Raw genomic sequence first — 17,849 nt, 5'->3', positions numbered from 1 at the left:
TCCGAGAACTAGCAATCAAGATAAATTGAAAACAGAGTAATATGGCTACTGTTCCAGGGCTTCTGCAGTCCCAAGTAGATCAGATAAACAATGAAAGTAATATCTGAGAAGCACTTAAGCTAAGAAATCAAACTTAAAACGGACGGTGTGACATTACATCAACAATATGCATAGATGATATAGAAGCATCATATCTGACAGTTATTTAATCTCTTTCTTAGGAATATATGTTATTGTCCAAAGTTGGTTGCGAAGAGACTAAGAATTACATATTTTAAATGAGCCTCTGAATGTGAGGAATAAAGCAAGTGTGACAGTAAAGCAGCAGGCTTGAGACATGGAGGATATTGTGGTGTTGTTGACTGCGAGTCTGATTTGAGGGAAAGTGGTTAAAAGCTCTGTTGGATTGTGAGAGCGGAAGGAGGTGGTAGTGCATGTAGGCTGAGAAGAAAGTTGAAGGTAGAAAAGAGGCACTGGCCATGGATATTAGAGAAGTGAAGTAGGTTAACTTGGCAAGTGAAAAGGGAGTGCTGTTGTCACAGAACTAGGAGTGCGTAGCTTACTGGGTTCAGCACAACTCACCAATGAGGCGCAGAGTCTAACGTGTCCCAGATCTTCGCCAGGGACCCCCGCAAGGGAGTTTGGACTTCGCTGCGAGAGACAGGCAGGTCGCGGTACTCAGAGGGAGCACCCAGTGAAGCGTGCAAGATAGAAGAGGAGTCAGGTGGTCAAACAAGCCAGGTCAGGTACCAGGAACACGGAGGATGAAGAGAAGTCAAACGTAGCCGGGTCGATACACGTGGAATCCAGAAACAGAGGTAGTCAGGAACGTAGCCGGGTCAGAACACAGGAATCCAGAACAGGGGTAGTCAGGAATGTAGCCGGCTCAGAACACAGGAATCCAGAACAGGGGTAGTCAGGAACGTAGCCGGGTCAGAACACAGGAAAGCACAGGAAATAAACTAGTAGCGCTGGAGCTCAGGAGACCTAATACTCTGGCACTCATGGTGCCAGAGTCTGAAATTTATAGGATAAGGGGGGCAGGACTACCTATGGCGGTGGTTACGCTGAACACCACCGCCGGATACTGTGGATCGCACCCCGTTGCTAAGCAACGGGACGCGCGGCTGCCGGGACCCGGAAGTGATGTCCGGATGCCTAGCAACCGGGCGTCTATGGGCAGAGACAGGCGTCCGTCCCTGTGCGGAGGACGTGGCACAGGGACGTCGCCTGACAGTTGTAAGATGAAAAGACATACTCGTTAGTGCCGGCACTCATTTGCAGGTAACAGATAAGATTGAGGTTTGTGTTGCTGGAGACTGATGTATTTGATGGCTGGAGCTGCTTTGTGTGGGGCTTAAGTGAGTGTATTATAGAAAGAGGCAGCCAGATCAGGTAGGACGGGGTAGTTAAAGGTAACAAGAGTAGTTTCAGTTAAGTTGAATGTGGACTAGGTCAAGAGTATTTTTGTGTGTGTGTGTGTGTGTGTGTGTGTGTGTGTGTGTGTGTGTGTGTGTCAATTTGGGTGCAGGGAGGTGGAGCATGAGGTATGGCGAGACTTAAGGAAAGGAGGTTGGGAATTTTGTAATCACTAAGGGGCATATTTAAGAAATAGTGATAGTGCACTATCGTGCACTTACCGTGAAATCCAGGTCCCAGAGTGTGCCCCGCATATTTAAGAAGGGTGCATCGCAGCAGATATTATGGATATCTGCTGCTTTGCATTCCTTTTCGTTTTTGGGAGCAGTCACCATTCTACAGTATGGTGACTGCTCCCAACCGCAATCTAACAAGTTCCAAAAAAATAAATATTTTGGCTGAAGCTAGCGTACATTATCATAATTGTCTGATTTCAGTGCTGTCAGCTCTGCTCCGAAGAGCAGAGCTGGACAGCGCATGTGTGGAGGGATCACATGATCCCTCCCTGTCACTCACCGCTCTCTCTGCAACAGTTGCAGAGACAGAGCGGGGATGTTTTTTGAGCATGTGCAGTTTTTCGAACTGCACATACGCAATTCCAGTGTAAAGAAAAAATGAAGAGAACCTGGAGGAGATCCGTGGACATGGCGTTCTGAAGAGGCGGGGTAATTGTGATTTTTTTTTTATCACAGAAACAGCAGTTTATCGGAACTGCTGTTTCTGTGGTCCGTTTTTAATAAATTTGAGAAATAGTTCAATCCTTATCCATGCGATAAGGATTGATAACTATTTTTCATTTTTGCTGAACATTGATAAATGTGCTCCCTAGTATGAGAGTAAGCAGGTCAAGGAAGAGGAAATAAGTGAGCCAAGCAAAAAAGTTATCAGGGAATTGGGAAAGTGGACCTGAGCGGTGAAAAATTGTCAGCAACACAAATATGGATTGGCAGAACAGACAGATGGTATGGACTTTAAAAAAGGTTAAGTAGAGAGAAGGTGGTACAACTCAGAAGGTGCAGCATGGCGAAAGCAGAATGCCTAGTACACCATCATGTCTGTCTCCGAGTCTGGTAGTATGACTGAGGGAGAGTCCCCTGAATGAGAGAGCTGCAGACAATGCTATGTCAGAAGAGGTGACCCAGGTTTCTGTAATGGCAAGTAGGATGAGGGATTTTGAAGTTAAACTACGTATTTCGCAGCTCTGGAAGGGTTTATTGCCTCCTGACTTTAAGCAAGAGATATAATTGATAAATCAATCCCCGCCATTGTAAAATTATGTATACATGGGTTCCATGGTTTGATAATGCTCCTACTGTTTGAAATGCAGGGGCTGATGATGAGTTGGACGTACGTCTATTTGATTAGTGTAAAGTCCACAAGAAGGTGTACACCTATATCTTTTCTTTTTGCACTCAATGATGAATTGGATGCTGCTGTGTTCACTGACATATGGTCCAGTTCTGCGAATGCGCAGAGCGACTTTACGCAAAATACAGCATGTAAGAGCATTTATGTTCCTTAGTGAATCAGGCTGGAGTTCTTAGCGGGCTCACAGAGTTATAAAATGTTAATTTGCAGCAACGGGTCTTAAACCACTCTCACCACCATTCTTTCATTTCTAATGTTTACATATCCCTCAAATGTATCTCATAGTGCTCAGTCTAGGTCTACTATGATTTTTGAAGACTGCTTTTAAGGCTGAACCTGATTTACAGCAAGGTAACATAGCAGCCTGTTTGGGGCCAGAAGCACTGACCAACGTGTGAGCTTCATGAAGGTTCTGAGGACATTCAAAGCTGTGTCTGTCTGTCTGCAATTTAAGTATAGCACAGTGACATTCACAGTGCTGCACTTTTGCCCAGAGCCTCCAGACAATGTTCACAAGAAGTTCTAGGTAGAATTCCAATAAAATGTACAACTTGTATTTCAGAGCAAGACAATTGTGGCAAGAAGCCAAGATCTCCTGACTTGGAATTTATACCAATGAATGACACTCAATTATTGGTGGTCAGAAAAGTCTTGGGAGTGGGGATAGTTAATGTTTTCCTGTATCTTGAGAGGTGTATATGTGTGTGTTTTGAAAACTAACAAAGCTGAACATTGTATTCCATGTAAGGCTGAAAATATATTTTTATGCTTAACAATTTTGAGCTGCAGCCAGAAATGAGTATAAAAAGAAAAAAATACCAAAAAACTAAACATGTGGTCTTTTTTGGTAATGAAACACAAAAGACTGATTCCAAATTAACAGTTTTACTCCCAACAGATGAACATGTTGTACACAACAGTAAACTTTATACATTCATTGCATCATTATTCCTTTTTCCAGCAATTAAACTCTACAATATCAAGCCACCCTATATAAACATATAAATATTAAAATATAAATAAGCTAATGATTATATACACACACACACGCACATACCTTGGGAGAACGTCATGTTTGTCATTTTAATTTACACCTGAAATCTATGTGGATGCAAGCTATTGTTTGTTTTTATTAACTATTTCAGATCAATGCTGCCCACATACTCTGGAACACTGCAATCAATTTAACACAATCTACCCAATAATAATCCATCTGGTCAGATCATTATTGAACATGTTGGTGAATACCGTTGGTCATGGCTAAAGTTCAAATCTGCAACTGGCAGAGTTTTATTGTGCTCGCTCCTCAATATTAAGGCTCCCTCTTGTCCTTATTCTGTTCCCCCATATTTGAAAAACCTTAATAAAAACTATTGTTGAGCCAAAAAAAACCCTGCAACTGGCTGTTCATTCAGAACCTTTTAAGAAGCAGCTCACTCTGGTCTCATCTCCTGATGTGAAAGAGAGTAGAGCTGCTGTTATGCTGAGGCAGTTACACTTTGTTTGCCTGAGCCACACAAGTTTCCCTAAAAATAGCAGTGTGTTACTAGCTGATTGGCTGCTGGAAGGCACTCAGAGAAACACTGTAAATACTGTTTACAGTAGCGCACAGAAATGGTTAGGCCTTCTTGTTTTTGTTTTGTTTTGCTTTTTTTGTCTTTTACAAAACTGTATCTGTCAACAGACCTGTGTTAAACAGCCAACGCCCTCAATCTATTTCATAGATTAAAGCATGCCAGAGTTTAATTCAACCTGTTGCTGAAGTGTCTTGTTTACCAGGAGGAAGGAAAGATACTAATGCATTGATTCTACTAAGGTGACAAAGAGGTCAGCAAGACACCCCAAGAGACTACACTGGACATAGGTGGTGTGGTGGTTTCCCCTTCCCATACCACAGCAAGGGCTGCGGGACATGTGTACCTTAATGTCTGAAGCTAAGGTGCCTTAAGGGTTAACTGAATATGTTGCTCAGTGCAGTCTATGGCTCTATCAATGTATTGTGAAAGAGCATGATCTGTTACACCATACAGAACCACTCCTGGATTTGATTTTCTTTACAGTCTGCTGAAATGTGTAGCACTGGCTGATACATGCTAAACATATTTAAATTTATTATGTGCAAAATCTTGTTTCAATAACTAGTCAGGGTCAAAGTATGTCATGCATAGCTAAGGTAAGCCATTGAAAAAAAACAATTGATCAGTCAGAAGAAAAAAAAAATACAAACTTATCTCAGCTGGTTTACTGTTTTGGTTCTGGATCAGTGTATCATTTTTATTATGGGGATAAAAATTATTGCATTGCAAAACTGCATCATAAAACTAAACTGTGCATAATACACATGAGAAGATAGAAAAGTTTAGTTAATCTAAGTCTTTATAGTACTGTGATCTACAGTCAGAATATTATAAACAAAACAAATTATTCCTATTATATTCTTTACACTATGATACTTTTTCAATAGACTTTGGTTTCTGCCAAATAAATTGTAGCAGACACAGCAATATCTTCTAGGAAGTGAAGATATGCAGGAGCTATAGAGTATGAGATTTCTAATTGAATTCACACCTTTAATCAAGAAAATGAAAAAAACATGAATAAATCTGAGTCAGCCAGTGCATGCGGCCCAAGTTTACCTATGAGAATAGACCACCAGGGACTCTTGACCACCTGCTTTAAACAACTTCACTATTGTCATGAAATTGAAGCGTGGTGTGATCTGCTCTGGCGGATCAGGGTTCTGTCATTTCCCTATAACATATATATTGGGGGGAAGCGATTAAAAAACTTTGGATTTGTGCAATTGCCAGTCTATGCAAAGCAGTGGTGGTGATGGAGGGGAATTGCAATAGGGCTAGCAATGGATTCTGTGCAATGTCTGGAGTTGTACAAAGAGGCTGGAAATGGGGTCTGTGTAATGTGAGTGTGAGGAAGGGTCTGTGCAATGATAAATCTTTACACTGCCTTGCAATGGGGCCAATGAAAAGTAGCCCTTGATGGAATAATTAAGAGAAAGCAATAATGGTACTGGGCAAAAAAGTGGAAACACCTGGGTACACGAGGGACACCAAGCATATTGAAAGAAAAGGATTCCACGCAGTTGAAGTTCTTTATTTAATTAAGCAAACAACATCCCAGCGATGTCATGACCATGTATAAAGATGCTGGACTGTAAGTAAAGCTAGCATTGCGGCAGGGAGAGACTTTAGTGACTTTGGAAGAGGTGTGATTGTTTGGGTGGGTTTGGTAGAAGCTTCCAGAGCAGCTCAATTTGCTAGTTTTTCATAAGCAACGGTGTCTAAGCTCATGTCAGCATAAAACTCTGAGTGGAACAGTGGGCAGAAGTGCATATTGCAGGATCTTTATATCAATGTATTAAGTGCAAGGCAAAACAGGTGGGACAACTGTAGATCAACTGACTACATTTTTTTTTTTTATTTCAAAATTTTGCAGCCTTCCAACCATCACCATCTCCTTAAAAGTGGTTTACAGTCCTGAGAAGATCCATTCTCTGGACATAAAGTTTATGTTTAAAGAGGGTTTTGTTCTCAATGATCTTTAAAAAAAGAAATGAAAAAATACTTAACTTGGATACAACTTTTTCCCCAAGAACTGTACTGAAAAGAGGCTTACCATACCGTCAGCTTGTATGGATGGGGTATTATTAGCATAAATATTAGTATGGATAAGTATGGATGGGGGATTATTAGCACAGATGTATGAGGACTTTAAAGCTGGCCAAGCAGGCAGCAATTTTATGAATTTTAATTAAACAATAATGTTTTCACTGAGCAATGTATATGGACACAGAATGCTCTAAATGTGAGATACAAGTACAGGATCTTTTATCTAGAAACCCAGTATTTAAATGAATGAAAACATAGCAACAATAATAATTACTGCTGTTCACAGGGAATGTCATACACAGACATGATCACCATGTGTCACTTTCACTTTGAGGAGCACTGTAGAAGAGGGCAATGTCAAAGGCTATGTGGGTAAATTTAAAATATAATTTGGTACATTTTAGGCAGTGCCGGCGCCACCATTAGGCAGCCTTAGGCAGCTGCCTATGGCGCCGGCCTCTGGGGGGTGGCACTGTGGCTGAGGAGACTGAATATTAAAAAAAAATTAATGATCAGGTAAGTTTATGCGGGCGGCGAGATCGCCCAGGGAGGATCGTCTGCCCGCAATATAGTGCTCCTGCAGACCCAAGCGGTGCTGCTGCAGTGCAGCACCGCATTTTCAAATCTGCCCGGCGCCTGTAGAGGAGCTGACAGAAGTCTGGCAGAAGTAAAGACAGAGGAAAGAAGCAAGAAACAAGAGGCGGAGAAGAGAACGGAAGAAAAGTGAAGGTGAGTACAGAAAAGGGGATGGTACAGAAAACAGGGAGGGGTAGTGAAAATATGCAACAGAGAAACGGAGGGGAGGGTGAGAGAGGAGTATGCTGCAGAGAACCGGTGGGGGGGGGGGGGGGTAGGTGGATGCTACAGTAAAAGGGGGAAGAGGGAGAATGGATACTACATAAAATGTGTGTGGTAGGAAATGGATGTTACAGAAAATGTGGGGGGGGAATGGATGCTACAGAAAATGTGTGTGTGGGGGAATGGATGCTACAGAAAATGGGGGGGGGGGGAGAATGGATGCTACAGAAAATGTGTGTGGGGGGGAAATAGATGCTACAGAAAATGTGTGTTGGGGGGAAATAGATGCTACAGAAAATGTGTGTTGGGGGGGGGATGGATGTTACAGAAAATGGGGGGAGAATGGATGCTACAGAAAATGTGTGTTTGGGGGGAGAATGGATGCTACAGAAAATGTGTGTGGGGGGGAATAATGGATGATACAGAAAATGTGTGGGGGGGAGAAGGGATGCTACAGAAAATGGAGGGAGAATGGATGCTACAGAAAATGTGGGGGGGGGGGATGGATGCAACAGAAAATTGGGGAGGGGGAGGAGGCTGGAGAAAATGGGGAGACGGGGGATTACACTTAGAAATGTCCTTGAGTTAGAGACTATGGGGTCTATGTACTAAAATAGTGCCGTGACAAATTGTAGCTATGCATAATGAAGCACTGCTTTAATTCACCTTGCTGGGGCAACTCTTGGATAGTTAAGGAACGATTTATGTTTTTTAGTATTTGCCCTCTATTTGGCTTTGTCTTTTGTTGCTTTCTATTAGTATAATTAATTTTACATCTACAGAATATATTAACAAATGCAAATAAATATAGAATGGTCTAGATTATCTGTCATTTAGATTACCTTTCTCTATTTATTTGCATGTGTTAGTATATTTAATATTACATCTACAGAATACATTAATAGACAGCAACAGAGGGCAAATACTAAAAAAAAAATGGTTGCTCAACCATTAAGCTGTTTATTTATTAAAAGTTTGTAGACAAAACGGTATGTGAGAAACAATCTGGTTGGCAAGGGGGTATGTGAGAGGTAAGCCATTTGGCAGGAGGGCATTTTAAGGAAATGATGAGCAAAAGACTGGCTAGAACGCTTAGGGCAGCTGTGTGTGTTGGAGATAAGTTGGTGGGCAAGCTTAAACTTTGCCTAGAGCAACCTTGCACCGGCTCTGATTTTAGGCATGGAGCACCACATTATGAAAAAACACCTGATCTAAATGACCCTAAATCCCAAAAATTCAAGAAAATGTAGCTTAATATAGTTGGGATTTTTGGCATAAAAAACAGATTGCTATGACTGTAATGGATGTAATGGTCAATCAAAATGAACTAATGAACAATCACACGGTTTCACATGGATGAACAATCACATGCTTTATCAGCATCAATTTGTCAAATGGTCACATAAAAATAAAGCTATTTGCATGTCCGAGTACCTTAGAAATAGCAGTTATACAAAAATAATTAATGGAGGCTGTTTATAATGTAGAAATCTTGAAATATAAACCCAAAAAAATGCAAAAGACTACATGATGAGGAAAACATGTCCCATGTTAACATGCATTGTCACTACCCATTTAGATAATTAGTATAATTATAATACAGTGAAGAAAAATACCTCTAAGTGCTGGGTTTTAGCAACACAGCGTAGGATCTGGTTAGCCTTCAAGTGTCCAGGTAAGTTGGTTCTCTTACATCCAAGGAATACACAGTTCTGAAGGAGAACATATACAACACAAAGTTCATTTTATAGAGGCTACATTATCAAACTCTTATGTGATACATTATATATAATTATGTAAATCATTGGATATTTTACTGTATGTGCCATTGGGTATTTTTAATGGGACAACAAACTTTGTTTCTGACTGATGAACTGCATGTGTACTGCAAATGTGAAAAAAAAATTATTTCAAAGAATTACAGGTAAGAGTGTTAATATTAATCAATATCGAAAAAGAAAGTGAGAAGGTGGAACTGACCTCTGATCAAATCTATCAAACACTAAACATATTTAGATTTAAAAACTGGGCCAAGCATCTAAGGCTAGGTACACACTGCAAGTAAATTCTCCCGATACGATAGTTTCACCAATATTAGCAACAACAACAAAGTCCCAATCAGCATGTCGATTTCCGTGTACACACTATAGCGATTTTATAATGATATGTGCTCTTCATCTGTCATTTGATTTGACACTTGTCGGCCAGTGAGCAGAGCTGTTCAAGGTACTTCAGTATGTCTGAGTGCTGCTGTGTCTGTGCTGTCAGGGGGTCTGTGCTGTCAGTGTTCGGGTGCCGGCTGTGTTGTCAGTGTATTAGATGATACAAGACGCTCCAAACAGAACAATTACACTGATCTGTTAGGTGGTTTAAGTGCTGTGTCAGAGGTCAACAAAGGAAGGCAATACATTACAATTTAATAACAATCTCACACTGAAAGGTTGAAAGCACCTAATTGGTATATGGGTAAGAATACAATAATGTAGGCAAACCCCTCTAATAGGCCATGAGTTACATTAGGTAACTTTAACCAAGGACATTCATATACATATATAATTAACTTGTTTAAGCTCACGAAACCTATGAATGTGTTCTGATGTGTGTTTCTTTTTCCTGTACTTAAAGAATTTATTACATTTTTGGAGCTTTATTTATCATTTGTTAGTTCCCTTTCCTTGTCTCCATAGTTATATACACCCAAGAAATAAATTAATATGTTATGTGTATATATATATCTGTAAATCTGTTATCCAGAAAGCTCTGAAATACAGAGCTAGTTATGTATTTTCTAAACAAAAATGTTACCATTAAAAAGTAAAGATTGCAGTAAGACAAAGGTTCAAAATGTTTTTTCTTTTTCAGTATTTGATTCTATTATGTAGCAACGTAGGTTTAAAAAATACAGTGTTAAGCTGGGTACACAGTATAGGTTTTTCATCCAATTATTGTGCCGATCACATGATACACAACGTTTGGTAAGATATCACATTAGTGTGTACTCTCACACGATCAGGTTTTATTGTACCAAAGCCCATTGTATCGTTTGATGTGATTTTATAAACTCACTAATAATCACGATCAGCGATGGAACGCTGTGGGGCAAAGGTGGAAGTGTGTATACACTCACGTACCAGCAGTGTAGGCAGATCTCTGTAGAGTGTGCAGAGTCAGGATCTTTCAGCAAATGGTTATGACAGATAAAAAGCACAGATCTGAAGGTAAATCGTGCAGGTGTGTACACATGAATCTGCATGCTCATCGGGACTTTCAGTCTTTGGTAAAATCTTTACAGAAATCGCATCTGCGGTAATTTTCTGTAGTGTGTACTCAGTTTTACCTTACTGGCTCACTTAGGTAGATGCCAGCTGTAAAAAATTTTCTCCCATCGTTCAAGGAAATCTATCTAATCAGAGATATGGACACCCCCTCTGTACCAAATCCCAGGGCACTATCACATGTTAGTCAAATCACAGTTACAGATCTGGGACTGTAAGTAGAGTGACGTTAATTATATGATACTGGACGGGGGGCAGGCCCATCCACAGCTGCCTTACACAGCAAAATAATTTAATGATCGTGGTCCCAATGGTGGTCCCATCTGACTGCAACATGGGGAGAATTAGCTAGCCAAGTTAATAAGAGAGCCAACCTAAAGTGTTTATAATAGTTACAGAACAATAAAAACACCACAAAAGTCACTAAAGTAAACATTATTATATTGCAAACTTATTAACTAAAATTACTATAGTGAAACAGCTTACCTCAACATACTTTTCCTTTTGAGTGACTATGGCCCGTGCCTAAAATTTAGAAAAACATATGAAAGCACTATTATCAGTGTTATAAAACATGAACATGCTAATGGGGAAATGTATGAAAACTGGTGCATAAGTGTGTAAAAAAAAAAAGGTGTTGCAATCCATAGCAACCACTCAGATTCTAACTGTGCTTTGTACAGTACAATTTATGACTAAAAGCAAATGTTTGATCTGTAGTTGTGGGATTCCGCTATTTTTTTGCACAAATAGCGCTGCAAAAGTTTATATTACTGTTTCCCTATATGTGTATAATATATACACATCCAGGAATTTGTTAATCATAACAGATTCCTTCCCCTCTCATACAAGGAAAGCACAGAGACTCCTCTCATGGCATCTTCACTTTTTCCAAGATAGAGCATTTTGAAATGTGTCTGGACTTTGTTAGCAATACATTAGCACTTATCCCAGTAATTATTGCCAAAGAATACAATCTTCTGCAAGCTGTACCTTGGTAACAATGGAGATGCCAGGGCACTCTTCTACGTAACAGAACCAGGGTATTTGTTAAATTATCTCCTTTAATTGCATCAATAAATAAGAAGCTACAAAAAAATGACAAAGTGGTATGCACGTAGACACAGAGGGCCTGATTCATTAAGGAAAGTAAAGCAAGAAAAATTAGTAACTTTGCACCTTGGCAAAACCATGTTGCATTGGAGGGGGAGGCAAACTTAAAATGATTTATAGCTGGGGTAAGGCATTTTCTAGATCAACTTTAAATTTCAGTGTACAAATAAACCAAGTATTTGTGTGCTACATCTTATGTGTAAAATAATAAAAACTCATTTGCACCCCTTGCATTGTAACATGGTTTTTTGTCCAGTAGAAAACTTACTAATTTTTTTGCCTTACTTTCCTCAATGATTCAGGCCTAGAGGTTCTAAGACATTGATATATGAGAAGATCCAAACCTAAAGTATTACCACTTACTACTCCCCATCAAAATACATTACATGTGTTACACTGAAATGCATATAAGCCAGAAGGTATATTATTGCATTGTAAGAAGCTTACAGCCTACACATAGTAGGCACCAATAAAACACGAATCTAAACAGGAAGCAATTGGAGTACAATTGTATTAGAAAGAATATTAATCTAACAACCATTGCCCGAGGTGTCAAGTTTGAGGGTAGATTGGAGATCAGGAAGATGAGTAGACATAAAGAAATTGTACGCGGCAATATGTAAAATACATTTCATTACACTGGAAGTGTAAAGAAGTATTTTTACTAACTGATGACATAAAGGCTCATTTACAAATCACAGACCTTACAAGTCTGCAGATCTGCAATGCTTCTTTATGTGCTTAAGTCTGGCTATTTGTCCGCATTACAAGATGCACACTCAGCTATAAAAATATCTCCTAAAATCATCTGCAGTTGGTTTTGCGGGTTGGTGAATTATCTGGAAAACATGCATGGTGAAGAGAGTAAAAATTTCACAACAAATTCCAACCTACTATCACTCTTGAACCACCCCCTTCTTTCATATTTTTTTTTCTCTTCATCATTTTTTTCTTGCTTGGTTTAGCCTCATTTATAGATTTAATTACTTATGAGAGTGAGAGGAAAGTAAAGTTTGTGAATTTTAGGCCTTTTATTGTATTGGTTTAAGTGTGCCTACAAATGTTTTTTTTCCAGCAGAAAGTTGTAAAGTGCATGCCATTATAAATGTAGGGATGAAGCCTGATATCTGGGACATAAGAGTGGCAGACAATCAAAGTATTTTTTCTGGAAATAAAAGGCTGAGGGTACACCCTCAAAGTAGTGAACACCCATGTAAATGCGCCCTATCCAACCCTATAGCTAATACAAATAATTCTATCCCACAAAATAAAATTTGATTTCTGCACTTCACTGCAAAAGTAGGCACTTACAAATGACAGAGTGATCTACCCAAAATTTGACACCCTGGCAAATCTATGAGCATTTTCAAAAACTAGGCACACATGCAAAAAAGAAAGTTACAAAAGTTACATCTTGTAAGTGAACTTAATAGAATGTGGTCTAGTGGTTAGCACTTCTGTCTTACAGCAGTGGGGTCATGAGTTCAATTCCCAACATGGCCTTAACTGTGTGGAGTTTGTATGTGCTCCCCGTGTTTGCGTGGGTTTCCTTTAGTCTGTGTGTCTGTGTGTGTGTGTGTGTGTGTGTGTGTGTGTGTGTGTGTGTGTGTGTGTGTGTGTGTGTGTATGTGTGTGTATGTGTGTGTGTGTGTGTGTGTGTTAGTGAATTTAGACTGTAAGCTCAAATGGGGCAGGGACTGGTGTGAGTGAGTTCTCTATACAGCACTGAGGAATTAGTGGCGCTATATAAATAAAAGGTGATGTTGATGATGATAAAGAAGGATTGTAATAGCAAAGTCAATACTACTACTGTGTTTTTTCACATAATGGTATTTCATTTAAAAAGTGAGCAATTTAATACCTTCATTTTTTCGTGTGCTTTCCGAGACAGTTCAGCAATATCAACTTCGGTAAAGAAGACTGAAAACAGTAAAAGAAAAAAGAATGAACTTTAGGTAAATAGGAAAAATATAGACTCCGCTACAAAACACGAAAAAATTATTGTACTTTTTTTCTGGTCCTTTTGCAAGCTGAGACTGTTTATAGGAGACACGATTAATAGAATATAGAAACTGTAGATATTCCCTTAAATATGCCTATAAGAGAATGCTTTTGGAAAAGAGATTTTTTCAAAGTAATGTGTCTGCATTGTAAAGCTGGGTACACACTACAGAAATTTCGACCAACTTTTTATACCGAGCGATTTTACATGCGATCGATGTTCCGATCGCTCGGTTCATGGACTGCATACACACTAGCCTTGTTTAGGATGATAAAGGGAAGAGCGGACAGCCCTTTATCGACTTTTTACAGCCATGTTGTCGTGAGCAATGACTGTAATTTCATACTCACTGTTGTGGATCGGTCGGAAGTTTATACACACTACACAACGCAAACAAGATTGGAACGAAAATATTAAACGGTACGAACAACCAAATGAGGCGACAATCGTCCATTTGGGCAGACTTTCGACCATCGTGTCACTGCACACACTGACCCGACTTTTGAACGAGAGGTCGTATGTCGGCTGATTTAGCCGATTATGAAAACATGTGTAGTGTGTACCCAGCTTTAGAAGCACAGGACACTTTAACGTGTGAAATCACTCATCTAAATACGCCTTTGCTGTTCCTGTAATCAGCACTTTCCATATTCAGTCAAAACCGTATCTATTGAAAGTGAACAGGATGGGTGCACATGGGTAAGAATTAGGCCAGAATAAATGCTAATAAAGAATAATTAAACAATCAAAGAGGCTTATCTGTATGACATTCTCGCAAGGCTTCTCAGACCCAATGGTAACAATACAATCTGAATCAGATGGAAACATTTACATGAACCAAATGGTTCCTAGAAATAAACAGAGGCCCAGAACGGCCACACATGTGCAATACATTTAAAGAAACTTTTATTAAAACCATAAATAAAAACCCTTACAATGGGTAAAATTCTAAAAGCTTATCTGGAGCTCCAACTCGCTGGGAGGTGGTGCTGTGTAATTCTATCCTTGTCCTTTGTCCCAGAACCAAACTGTAATTTATGTCACCAGTAATGGGAGAAACTCTTCCACCCAAACAAGTTGAGTCCAGGATAATGTTAAACACTATACTCTACTTGTTTTGTTTGCAAATTCATCAGGGGTGTGGCCTTCCATACTGATGAATGCGATTATATAATGCCCAGATTTCCATAATTAAACTGGTACCACCCTGTGCTAACGGTATGGATGAACAGTCTGTGAATATAGGGGAGCAGGAAGTTCTGCTTACCATATAGCACTATTGGGCCAATGGTATTATGGGGGTGGGAACTGGCAAGTATAAAATTGCCTGTCGTAGTTATGACGCAATCAGGGTTTAAATTGTAAAAGATGTATTGCTGTAATTCACTGTGGGCAAGTACACACGGGATTTTATTTAATGCTAATCAAATTTATTGGTCTTGCTTCATCTATGATACATACAAAGGTGTCGAAATTGTCACTTAGCAAGGAGGCAGGGCCAGACTGGCCATCTGGCACATCTAGCCAATGGCTAGATGCGCCGGTCCGCATGCCTGCCCGAGCTGCAGCACACCTCCCTGCACGCTGCTCGGCGGACTGAGAGTCAGTGACGTGCCGCCAATGCAAGTAATCACATGGGATGGCACCATGTGACAGGTGCTGTCGCATGTGATTACTTGCATAGGCGGCACATCACTGACTCTCCGTTCGCCGAGCAGCACGCAGGAAGGAAGTGCTGCTGCTCGGGCGGGCATGCGGATGGCTGGATCGGATGTAACAAGGTAAGTGTGTGTCTGTATAAAAAAAGAAACCAGCAAAAAATAAACACCAGGAAGAAATAAAAATAAATGAGTGTGTGGAAAAAAGCCAATCAGCATGTAGAACAAAAATTACAGTTTATTAATAGAGTCAAATTATATGACCTTTGACAAAAAATAAAACCATATATCATAAAACATGTAAAAATATATATATTCAGAAGATAATTATCTCATGAACATCTTATATAATAATATTGGTTATATACTGAACAATGAGAACTAGATAAATATCCATATACTGTTCAAATAGAAAATGAATAGAGCCAATCAAGGGACATCACATATCATTGAAGATAAAGACCATATAGAAATCACCAATGTAGATATCAGATTGAGGAATACTTCCCAATATAGCAAATGTCTATAGATCAAATTCACTGTAGATATATGTGCAGATAGGGACCCACAGCGCTATACAAGACAAGTGATAGAGAGTAGATTCACGGACACTCCACTGGTTTATATAAATAGCATAGTTCAATATCGTATATTGGCTTTAGGGAATAACTCCCAAATGAGGCAAATGTCTATGAACCAGAGGCACTCTGTGTCTTGTATGAAGATATGGACAAGTGTGTGTCTGTTTGTTTGTGTGTGTGTCCCCATGTTGCTATAGTGTGTCCATGTTGCTATAGTATGTGTGTGTGTCCCCATGTTGCTATAGTATGTGTGTGTCCATGTTGCTATAGTGTGTGTGTGTCCATGTTGCTATAGTGTGTGTGTCCCCATGTTGCTATAGTGTGTCCATGTTGCTATAGTATGTGTGCGTCCATGTTGCTATAGTGTGTGTGTGTGTGTGTCTCATGTTGCTATAGTGTTGGTGTGTCCCCATGTTGCTATAGTGTGTGTGTGTGTGTGTGGCCCTATGTTGCTATAGTGTGTGTGTGTGGCCCCATGTTGCTACAGTGTGTGTGTGTGGCCCCATGTTGCTATAGTGTGTGTGTGCGTGTGTGGCCCCATGTTAATATAGTGTGTGTGAGTGGCCCCATGTTAATATAGTGTGTGGCCATGTTAATATAGTGTGTGTGTGTGGCCCCATGTTCATACAGTGTGAGTGTGTGTGTTTGGCCATGTTCATATAGTCTGCGTGTGTGTGTTTGGCCATGTTCATATAGCCTGCGTGTGTGTTTGGCCATGTTCATATAGTCTGCGTGTGTGTCCGCAGTATTTTAAATATAGTTTGTGTGTGTTTGTGTGTGTGTGAGCGCGCATGCAGTATTTCAATATAGTGTGCATGCATGTGTGTGCATGCAGTATTTTAATATAATATGTGAGGGAAAGGAGGATCTTAATATAGTGTGGGAGGTAAGCTATTTAATGATGGAGTGTAGGTTGGAGCTAATTATTTAAGGTGAGGTGAAGGAACCTTTAATTTAATGCTGGGGTAGTTTAGGACTATCAATTGAATATTGGGCTGATTTTGGGGAGGAGGACTATTTATTAAATATGAATATGAATTGTTTATTGCCGAGGATGGTTGTGGAAAATGGCTATATTTATTAAACTTTAATGCTATTTAATTTATTGCTTGGACAGTTTGGAGGGAGGGAAATATGTTTTGAGTAAATGGGTATACTGTTAATTTAATGTTGGGGCTGGTTGGAGGGAAATAGGTCTACTTATTAAATGTGAATATTATTATTGTGGGGACTGGAGGGAGGCCTAATTATAAAACGTGAGTGCTATTGTTTTAACAACAGGGCTGGTTGGAGTTTTCTAAATCTCATGTACTTTTTTTTTAAAATAGGGCATCCAATATTCCAGGATCAAGACAAGAAACTGAACTAAAGAAAGCTGCTACAAGTGGTGAAAGTGACCAAGACAGGTAGGAGAGAGTCTGCCAACTGTCCTGAATCTGGTGGGGCAGTCCTGAATTTGGGTGACTGTCTCACTTAGTCAGGATTTGGTCCGATTGCATGGACAGTTGAGAGGTATGTCCCGCTTCACAACTTACTGCTTGTGAAGGCAGAGCTGTGTGCTTCTAACAGTAGCGCCCGTGTATTTGACTAAAATGATAACCATGTTACATAATAGGGGCCCTGCTGTCTTAAATACCCTGGGCCCCCTGAGCCTTAATCCACCTCTGGTTAGGGGAAGGGAACTGATAGCTGCTCCTAGTACCCGGACAGGACACAGACTGCAGAGCAAGCCTAGGAGCTCTAAGTATCACAAGATTTGGTAATCTCGTAAGACAAAGAGCTTCCCTGCTCACTCTACAGGAAGTTCCCACCCTGATGGATGTCAGCAGCACCAGTAGCATAGATAAGTACAGTGGGCTGGGGGTGTCATAATGTGCCTTGGGGGATGGAGTCATGTGGCTGGGAGGGCGTGATAAATGTAATGTTTTATTATAATGTATGTATCAATGCCCCATGTTGGCCACACCCACAACACAATGTGGTAACGCTCTTTTCGGCGCCACCACTGC

At 40.0% G+C, this 17,849-nt stretch overlaps 2 protein-coding genes across 5 annotated transcripts in view; one reads left to right on the top strand and one right to left on the bottom strand.

Annotated features, from left to right (window-relative positions):
• The window catches only part of FAM227B (family with sequence similarity 227 member B), a 408,110-nt gene that overhangs the window by 339,092 nt on the left and 51,169 nt on the right, over positions 1-17,849 (bottom strand). For both annotated transcript variants that reach the window (XM_075207965.1, XM_075207966.1), the window contains exons 4-6: positions 13,461-13,519; positions 10,973-11,011; positions 8,828-8,923 (exon numbers count right to left, since the gene is read on the bottom strand). In XM_075207965.1, coding sequence (XP_075064066.1) covers positions 8,828-8,923; positions 10,973-11,011; positions 13,461-13,519 — 194 coding nt within the window. The remainder of the gene's footprint in view (positions 1-8,827; positions 8,924-10,972; positions 11,012-13,460; positions 13,520-17,849) is intronic.
• The window catches only part of DTWD1 (DTW motif tRNA-uridine aminocarboxypropyltransferase 1), an 83,543-nt gene continuing 79,196 nt past the window's right edge, over positions 13,503-17,849 (top strand). The window contains exon 1 of one of the 3 annotated variants that reach the window (XR_012691262.1): positions 13,503-13,554. The gene's annotated coding sequence lies outside the window, so the exon portion shown is untranslated. The remainder of the gene's footprint in view (positions 13,555-17,849) is intronic. The other 2 variants (XM_075207968.1, XM_075207967.1) reach the window with 2 other exon arrangements.

This window comes from Mixophyes fleayi, chromosome 4, assembly GCF_038048845.1.
Source record: "Mixophyes fleayi isolate aMixFle1 chromosome 4, aMixFle1.hap1, whole genome shotgun sequence".
In the NCBI taxonomy this organism is placed as follows: domain Eukaryota; kingdom Metazoa; phylum Chordata; class Amphibia; order Anura; family Limnodynastidae; genus Mixophyes; species Mixophyes fleayi.
Note: the sequence above shows the minus strand (reverse complement) of the source record. Positions and strands in the feature narration are given on the sequence as shown.